The sequence below is a fragment of the Amblyomma americanum genome, chromosome 1 (genome assembly GCF_052857255.1).
Source record: "Amblyomma americanum isolate KBUSLIRL-KWMA chromosome 1, ASM5285725v1, whole genome shotgun sequence".
In the NCBI taxonomy this organism is placed as follows: Eukaryota; Metazoa; Arthropoda; class Arachnida; order Ixodida; family Ixodidae; genus Amblyomma; species Amblyomma americanum.
Window position 1 is genome coordinate 157,367,500 of NC_135497.1, and position 9,549 is coordinate 157,377,048.

The window sequence follows — 9,549 nt, forward strand, 5'->3', positions numbered from 1 at the left end:
GAGGAAAATCTCCCTTTCCTTTTCGTGTGCTAGCACTAGGCGGGTCACTAGCGAAGAAGCCGTTATGTGTCCTCGTGAAGCCTGGTTTTATCCTGATGAAGGAGGAAAAACTGGCTTCGCGCCAGCTGCAGCCACGCGGAAAGGACGAAACCCGTGCACGACAGCTGCAGCGAAGTGAAACAGAGGGTAGCGCGCCTGCTGCAACCTGGTGGAAAGGAGGCTAACCGGTTTCGCGGCAGCTGCAACAGTGGCAAGGCAGAGACGGCGCTGAGACCGCTGCCGCTCGTGGTTTCTCTAAAACCGTCTAAGTAACCTATGCGAAGGGTCTATACATATTGTGCTAGCACACCTACGCTGCATTTAGTTTAACGAAGGAAGTCGGTGGTAAATTTTTCAGTCAGCAAACCTGAACCAAGAATAGAATTGCACCGAGCGTGTTCGGATTAAGTGTGACGGTGGACGTACAGCGTACAGCACCTGGTGGGCTAGCAGTGTATGCAGGAAAGCTGCTGCTTTCCTCGCTTCAAGAGCGTCTTTGTGGCGTAGGCGGCCAGTTTCTGCACAGTTGGGACAAGGTGCTCGGCTCGCTAGCCGTCACTCCTGGCATACCCGCAATCAACATCCATAGCGACGTAGTTCCCGCATGCATTTCTACACCGTCACCGTCTCAGTCTGTCACACTCGCCGTCATTCACCGTCTCAGAAAATTAGATGTCAGCCCTCCTTTGACCGCCTATGTACGGGAAAGGCATTTCGTTGCTGATGAAAGCGGCCGAAGCGGCCCATGCAACGGACATATTGTTGTTGTTGTTACCCTCATACAATGGCACATGCCCACATTGGGGGATTGGCCAAGAATTGGGGGGCACAGAGAGTTTTTAAGATCAATATTTCCTGGACGAAACTGAAATGAATGCTGAGGAAGGAAGAAAAAACAAAAAGGAATTGCGAAATGAAACGGGAAATGCATAACGCACGCAGGAGATCAAGACTGATATTCCTTGATGGCTCCGATGCAAACCGAATTTTTCTTTTTTTTCCCCGCAAGGCATTTCCTTTGCGCAGAAGCCTCATTGAGATATTTAGGTACGTTGGTGGTTGATCAGTGACGCTCACAGAAATGTCAGTACGTCTTAAAACAGTCCATTCCGTTGACGACGGATTGCTTTCCTTGTCTTTCTCCCTATCATCGACGGCGCGCAGGTTAAGCACGCCAAACGTTAAGCTCGCTTTCTCCGGGTGTGTGTTGTTTGCGGCCTCTTTGGAGTTGGTTTCGCACAATCGCCACTTTCTGATGCTTCTGCAGGAAGTAATGAAGAAGTGAAGAGAGCTGGTAAACCATCACTCGAGTCACTCGATGCCTAAATTCCGGCGTAGTCCACAAGGCTGACAAGCTGTTCTAAGGCCACTTCGGCGGTGGCCTCATTCCTACTAAAAACAGAACCACATTCGGTCAATATGTGAACGCAATACCGAAGAAAACATTTGCGGGTAGGGCCATCATCCTTATTACAGCTTTGAATTTTCAGTTGCTAAGCCAGCCTAGCAAGAAAATATTTAATCATTATTACAAAGTTCCTCATACAGTAACTCTTTTTAACAGTCCTTGCAATGGTTGTGGCTCCAATAGTGCCAGTGCGTTTTGTAATATTTTTTTCTTGTTTTCTTTTCTTCTCTGCTATGACTCTTTTAATCTATTATTTTCAACTTCTAATTGAATTAAGCCGTTACAATTAGTGGCTCGGGCGTGGAAACTTCTATTTTTCAGTCTTTTTTAAATAGTCTAACCATAAACTTCATTTCACAAGTTATTTTCAGCCCTGTTAAAGGTAGAGCTCTCTCGTTCATTCAGGGCCAAGACCACAAATACGTAGCCCCTGAAATATTTGAGCAGCGTTGCGACTATTTTTCAACCAGTTATTGCAGTAATTGTAAATGTAGTTCGGGATGGTGTTTTGAAAGTAAAGCGGGTTTTTCATTCACTGGTTAAATTATCAGAGGAAGTCCGCACAAACAGCACTGCGGAGGCTTGCTGCGAAGTGGAGCGCCGCCATCTTTAAGCATGGCGTCCGCCGAATCTACCGAGTGTGCTGCGCGCAGCTGTTCAACACTAGTGTTCTTTCCTTCCGAGGGATGGAGCCACCAGTCGCTGGGGTGAGGGGCGTAGAGAAACACGCTTTGTAGCGCATGATTTCCTGATTGCCTCAAATCACCGCAGCCTTCACAGCGCTGCACACAACTTGTGAGATGAAGTATTATTAGAGCCACTGTTAAGCCTAACAAAACAGGGGTCCACACTTTCTAACATGAAACTAAACGATATAATTTCAGTTACTAAATTATTTTCCAAGCAGCCCTACCGACACGCGGAACATTAAAACAAACTTATTTGACATTCCTGATCAAGGATGTGTCGCTCCGAAAAATGCAGCCCGGAAACATTGCTCTTCAGAAACAAAGAAAATCTCAACAGCTTATACTACTTTAGCGACCTCATGAAATCAAAAGATAATATTTATAGTTTACAACGTTCATATGGTATGCGTCCACTCCTATCGGAATAATTGTTATCGCAGTAGCTGTCCAAACATACATATAGTCAAGTCCTGCAGGCGGGACATCGCTGTACCGCTGACGCATAAAAAGTTAACACCTTAGCTTTATTTAGCCTTAACTCTTTGAATGCAAATGTGCTTCGTGGGTTGGTTTTGAGCCTAGCCCTAATTATATGTATACGTCATGTGCTAAAATGAAGTTCGATCGAAGGCCAAAGCCTGTAAGAAGCGTTGCCTCCGTTTTTTTCGTTCTGTATATTTCTAGTATTTAAAAAGGAGAAAGTGATGCTACGCCACACTTGAGGCTGGCATTTGTTAGTAAATTTACGATTAAAATTGTTTTTCTTAGTTAACCAATATGGCAATGTTCATTGGTCGGTAATGTAATTTTGATGATACTAACACCTAATAGGGGGGGGGGGGGGGGTGCTTTCAGAATTCGGCAACTAAGTTTGAACTTTGCTCAATAAAATTCCGAAGGTCGCATTCTAAACAGAAGATGGTTGAAGTATCTCGGTTATCGGCAAATTTTAGAATTACTGATACAAAATAGCGAAGCTGAAAGTTTTGGCAACGGAATGGTTCGCACATTACAGAAGAACATTTTTCATCAATTTCTTCAACGATGTCATATGAAACGATGCGCAAATGATAAAAAATTGACTAGACAGAGCGTTATCATGCTTTCCTGAACAGAGTGCGCAGCTATTTGTAAAAACAGTTACGGTAATCTTCTGCGAATGGGGCGAATTATAGTGCAGCATGCAATAAATATCATCCAGGTAACAAAACGTCTCTTATTGCTAGCGAAGTATTAGTTGACTGCTCACGGTGTTGTTGTGACAAACATAAAATTCAACACAACCGCCAACAAAACAAGAAATCATCGTAAAAGTGTCAGTGACGATTTTATTTGAGTGCTTTATACAATAAAATGTATGTTTAACGACAACAATGGCAGCTGTGGATGAGGGGCGCGAGAGAGGTGCTGTACAGATTATGGAACCACACAACACGCCGGGATGCACAAGTTCCTGAATATGCTTGGCTACTGGTGAATGACTTTTAAACTAATTACTTTGGACCAACCTTTTCAGAACCAGCGGGCACGCAGACGAAGATTGCAAGCACTTGTGCCTACATGTGTGACGTGCAACCCATGGGGGCTCAGTAATGGTGCTTTTTGTACACGTTAAATGATGGTCCTCGTCCGCTAACCCGCACGGGCTTGAAACCATTGCCACCACTGAACCTACTAGCGCTGGGGCCGCCATAGCTACCACTACTGGGGCCTCCATAGCCACCGCTGCTGGGGCCTCCAAAGCCACCCCCACCGGCACCGCCACCGTAGCCACCGCCTCCGCTTCTTCTGAATCCACCACCGCCTCCGTTTCCACCGAATCCACCGGATCCTCCGTTTCCTCCGAATCCGCCACCGCCTCCATGTCCACCGTAGCCACCGGCTCCTCCGTTTCCACCGAATCCACCACCTCCTCCGTTTCCACCGAATCCACCACCTCCTCCGTTTCCACTGAAGCCACCGGCTCCTCCGTTTCCACCAAAACCACCACCGCCGTGCCCGCCCGACAAGCCACCAGCTCCGGGTCCTCCGGAAAAGCCGGCGCCGCCACCGTGCCCTCCGGAAAAGCCAGCGCCACCACTGGGTCCACCGGTGAAGCCTCCTCCACCACCGTTGACTCCACCGTTGCCTCCACCGTTGCCTCCAGCGTAGCCCCCGCCAGCGCCACCGCCGTTACCGCCTCCGAAGCCACCGCCGTTGCCATCACCAAATCCACCACCCCCGCCGTTGCCGTTACCGCCGCCGAAGCCGTTACCTCCTCCTAGAGCGCCGTCGAGACCAGCGTCGCCTGCGCCGTCGAGTCCCAACAGGGCACCAGCGTTGTTGTAATTTACAATCTTCTTGATGGTGTGCGTGACAGTTGCGACAGGCTGCCTCACGTAGGTGGTGACGGGCCTGGTGACATAGCGGAGCTTTATAACGGGCTGCTTGACGTACGTCACCGACGCCACGGGCGTGGCCACTGGACCCGGTATTGAGACGGGTGCCGAGACGCTCACCGGGCCGCCCACAGTTGCCGGACCTGCAGCCACTGCCACCGGAGTGGTCACGCCTACCACTGTTGGCCCGGCGGCCACGACTGCTCCTCCGCCTCCGAGGCCACCTAAGCCCAGGCCGGCAGCCCCCAAGCCGCCAGCACCCAGGGCGCCATCACCCAGGCCACCGGCACCCAGGCCACCGGCACCCAGGCCGACGGCACCAAGTCCACCAGCACCCAGGCCACCAGCTCCTAGGCTGCCAAGACCGCCGAGGCCGACCAGGCTGCTGAGGCCTGTCAGAGCTGCGGCGTCCCCGACGAGAGCGTGCGAGCCGAGGCCGCCGCCGAGGAGCGCAGCACCTCCCAAAGAGCCGGCGCCGAGTGAGGCACCACCCAGTGCACCGGCCGACGCGGATGCCACCAGGGCGGACAGCAGCACCTGGGTCACAGAGAAGCTCTCGGTTGCGCTTCCGACAGAACCACGGTACCAATAACGAGTGTTGTGAAAGGCTGCCAACAAGTGTCTTCGTGGCTCCCGACTGCCTCTGGAAACGTCCACGTGAAGAACAAATGAAAATTCGATGCCCGTTACAATTACTAGGACATTTTGTCCTTGAGGTTCGTGCTGTTGTGGTGCAGCCTGTTAATGTCAACTGTTGACCAGAACAACGTTCAGAAAAAAACTCAGTCAAGTGTTCGGGCTAAAATTGAGGAGATATTCGAGATCGGAAGAATTTCTCCTGCAGAAAGCCCAAGAGAAAATAACAGATAGGCAGGAGAATCCATGTCAAAAGTTTTATAAAGCAAGTAAGCATAAGCTCTTGCTTTTAAACTCAATAAGTTCGCACAGCAGCCTGATGTTTCTACGAGGTCTGACAGAAACTGCAGGCTGATGTACTTACGAAAAGTATGACACAGCCTGGCAAGCGAGAACTGAGCGCGCGATTTCAGGACGCGACTGCAGGTGAGTTTAAATCGGTGCATATGTGAATAACGAATTGACAGGCGCCTATCAATGCGGATAAAGGAAGCTAGTCACCAGTGTGCATGAATTAAGGAATGAATACTCGCGAACCATAGATATGATTTCGCTGCTGTTTCGCTTCTTCATCGCGACGTAGTTCCCTAGCAGCTTTTTCCAGATCTGCGAGCACTTGCAAAAATGTACTACGGAGAAACAGTATAATCGTTTTCGCAATAAACAGATGTACACGTGCAAGCATAACGCCATCTCATACCATGAGGCAGACAATATTGGTTAGGCCTCATCGGTACCCGTATCCGTGTCTCTGAAAGAGGTTGCCGCACAAACAGGCAATCAGCACTGGGCTGTTATTATGCAAGGGAAGGAATTTCTCAATCCAACTGGCCATGATTTTGACCCGCCGCCGGAAGCTCGTTTGCGGGCACAGAAAGTTGAGTCAGGTCACGCCGCAGGCTGGGGAAGTTCCACATACAAAAAAAGACCAAGATTTTTCTTGGAAGCGGTACTCACGGCGAGACGCATGATGCGGCTCAGACGAGGCAGAAGACAAGCTAGCCTCGCTCAATGGCCGTCCTACCTTGCCTCTCTTTATACCCCTCAGCGAGAGGGTTTGGGTGAGAACGACACGGATTTCCCAGATCGCGGGCAACGGGGCGGTCGTGCTGCGGGCGCTTACCGTGCCGGCGTAACTTATGCCACCCGGCTTCTAGGCTATCACACCGCCATCCCAAACGAACACCGCCTTCATTTTATTCTCATCGTGTCCGTGTTTTCACTGCTGATGCGCTCACTGCCTAAACGAGTTCTCGTCGGCGACCTTATCGTGGCTCTTCCTCAAGGCTGGCCGATGTTCGCCTCTGGAAATAAAGTAACTTTCTTGCAACCTCTCTTATTTCGCTCAGAGAACAAAACTCCTTCCATTATCGTGATGCAAGCTCGTTTATCAGTTAATGTCACCGCAAATGTGCGATAACTCACGGCCTATCTCGTAAGATGTAAAGAAGCATGCGAGCTTGAAAACTTTAACGATGCAACTGGAGCTGCGAATTTACATTCTGATACCTACTGCTAAACAAAAGAGAACTTTTAATGTCACTCGGGTTGTCCCTCATTCCAACGACCTTCTTGCACAGTATCGCAGGCATTGCAAACACATACCAGGTGTTTCAGGGAAGCCCGTCTCTAATTTTTAGAAATGGGCTTTTTTAGGCAGAGATGGCTTTTGAGGCTGATAATATCAGTGTTGGCGGATGTCAGGAAAAGGATGACCCATGTTAACTGGTAAGTTGGTGAACTATGTTTGAAATTCTAAATGATAACGTTTTAACTATTACTGATATGCGCCTGGTTTCCTTTACTGGTTTTTTAGCTGGCCATTAGTAACCACCCTATCTGTTTTTATCATTTCCAAAGAGGCGATCACTATTGGCGCAGTGGATCAACAAAATTTGGTGATTTCATACGTGATTCGAATAACGCGCGACTGTGGTGCTTTCACAGCGACATCCATCTGTACACAGCACTTCGTGGCGCAGGTGCCGCGTGACATTCTGTGTCCCGCCCGCGTGGCGGCGCTTGCTGCTTCTCGCACCTCCAGCAGGGTACACTCCTCCGTGCTGTTTAGCACCACACTATCGCCGCCTGTCGTTCACACGGACGTGATGTTATCTGGGTTTTAACATCATTCACGTTCCTAACGGGAGAGTCGGCTTTCGCTCGACTTGGCTTCCTGCAGCAACACGGGTCACAAAAATTACGCCTTCGTATTATATTAATACCAACTTATTTGCGCCCGTGAATTATACCCTAAAAAAGGTATACTTAGAGCTTCTCCCCAAAGGAAGAAATACTGAGCGGTCAGGAGGCCTTTTTAAAACTGCGAAAAATGCTTTCAGTGTCAAATTCTACCTTTTTTCCCTGAATAACCGGAATGCTTAGCTGAATTAGCGAATATCGTTTTGTATACCATAACTGAAAGCGAATTTGGCCTCACGCCATTCAGATTTTGCATGGTGCAAAGCATACTCTCTGAGCAACTGCCGACGCCAAATAGTGCAATCGAATCTGCCTTCCAAGACCAATATCCACGTAGGGTTTAGTGAGCGCGAGAGACGGTGTTCTGTGAGGTGCAGGTGGACACTTAAAGCGTCTCGGGCAGTCTGGCGAGCTCTTTTTGTAGTACGGCGTGACAAGAAATTGAAGCCGTTGACGCTCGCTCCATCGAGCGATAGCTGCAGGAGGAAGCGGAAGCCAACGAGCACACTTGAGGGGCGAGCTTCGGGCGCTCTTCAAGCACACAATCAAAATGATGTCATCGACGGCCTGGACTCAGCGACCCGGAACTCCCCTATTCGTTCCTGCAGATGCGCACGACGGGAGCGATAAGTCGCTGTTGGCGAGTAAAGAAATTTATCAGCCGACAGAGGTTCCTCTGTTGCGCTGACGAATAGTGTGGGCGCGCCTCGAGCGAAAATGGCCGCCGTGGCCCTCATGCCCCGTCTCGCGTCCACTCTGCGTATCAGTGAACGATAAAGCAAAAAAAAGAAGACAAACAAGGCTACGAGGTGAGGAAGAACGGCGTGTGTGCGTGACAAAGGTGGGTCAGAGTTTCGAAGAACATCGAGAAGAGAGAGTAAAATTTCTCCCTTGTAAGGTTCCACTTTCTTTCTGACGGAGGAGTGAGAGAAAAATGATTTTGAGGGGAATCCCAACCTTGATCTGCACGAGCAAATTTTACAGGCAGTGGTCTGTGTGAAACCCTGTACTGCTGAACTCCGGTTTTGTGACCTCTAGCTATTTCCCGAAAGTTTATTGGGAGAAGCAAGTGACCTCTAAGCCAGAATAAAAGCGAAACATCACGCTCAGGTTGCAAGTGACGGATACGTGTCTTGCGCTCAGGACGTTAGTGCGAGCATTTAAAGACGTCAAGCCAACCGACTGCCCTGTCCGCTTCCACTGATATCAGGGGGAATAACTTGTATTTACGCACTAACTTTCTATGTTGGACTTAGGGTGGTCGAATAATCGACGCATCTGGTTTGAAGGAAGCCGTGACGATAGTATATGCCTAATTGGCATTGATGTCATACTAAATGCACCGACTTGATACAGCATGCGTGCATGCGTGAGGAGTATGGAATCGTTCGAAGCAAATTATCTTTTCGGCGATTTAAGAAATAACTTGGTGTTCCAAGATCGAAACTAATATTGCTAAAATGAAGCTCACATTGTTAACTGGATTACAAATGTGAACCTCAGCGACAGCTAGGCTGGTGCTAAATGCTGAGGCCAGTCGGGGTGTTTAAAAACTCTGGGCAGGGGTGCGTGATGTCGCATTTATGCGCCTGCTCTTGCATTAGCACTACGGATAAGGTCTAGTGAACGTGTCTTTCAGATAATCTTGGAGTAGCTGGCTGCAAACAAAGAGTTCATTGCATGTCTCTGTTGTCTGCCTTAGGCAACTGAGACATGCAATGAACTTTTGTAGCGAGAGCTACACTGGGCCACCAGTCGAGCATTTCGCGGTGGCTGGGAGAGGAAAGTTGTGCTCATGTGCCGTTACCATGGCAACCGGAGAGGAGCAGCAGGTGCGGCGTGCGCTTCGCCGTCGCCGCGGCCACGCGCCCGCTCTACCGTCGGAACAGAGCGCGCCGCGCGCTTCGTCGCCGCTTTACCACACGCCGCTCTATCACCCGAACCGCGCGTCGTCGCATGCGCAGCATTGCGTATAAGAGGCGGATATGTAATGGGCGGCTCTATAAGAACGTTTCACATGGATGCAGAGAAGGAGAGCCCAACCGCGGTTAAACGGCGGTGTATACAAGAGAACATTAACTCTTCCGATCGTGAGGTTGTCGCCTGGAGGTTGGCTACTCAGCAAAGAAAATATGAGCGTACGAAGGTGAAGACAGCAGCGGAGACGCCCGAACAGAGCTAGGAACGGCTTGCCAAA

The 9,549-nt window shown here is 49.6% G+C and overlaps 1 protein-coding gene across 1 annotated transcript; it reads right to left on the reverse strand.

Annotated features, from left to right (window-relative positions):
* Positions 1–3,446: 3,446 nt before the first annotated feature.
* Positions 3,447–6,278, reverse strand: LOC144136576 (uncharacterized). Its single transcript, XM_077669025.1, has 2 exons — positions 6,108–6,278; positions 3,447–5,051 (listed from the first exon to the last, which is right to left on the reverse strand). Exons 1-2 carry the CDS (start codon positions 6,117–6,119, stop codon positions 3,723–3,725), a joined length of 1,341 nt encoding a protein of 446 aa, XP_077525151.1. The 5' UTR covers positions 6,120–6,278; the 3' UTR covers positions 3,447–3,722.
* Positions 6,279–9,549: the final 3,271 nt, after the last annotated feature.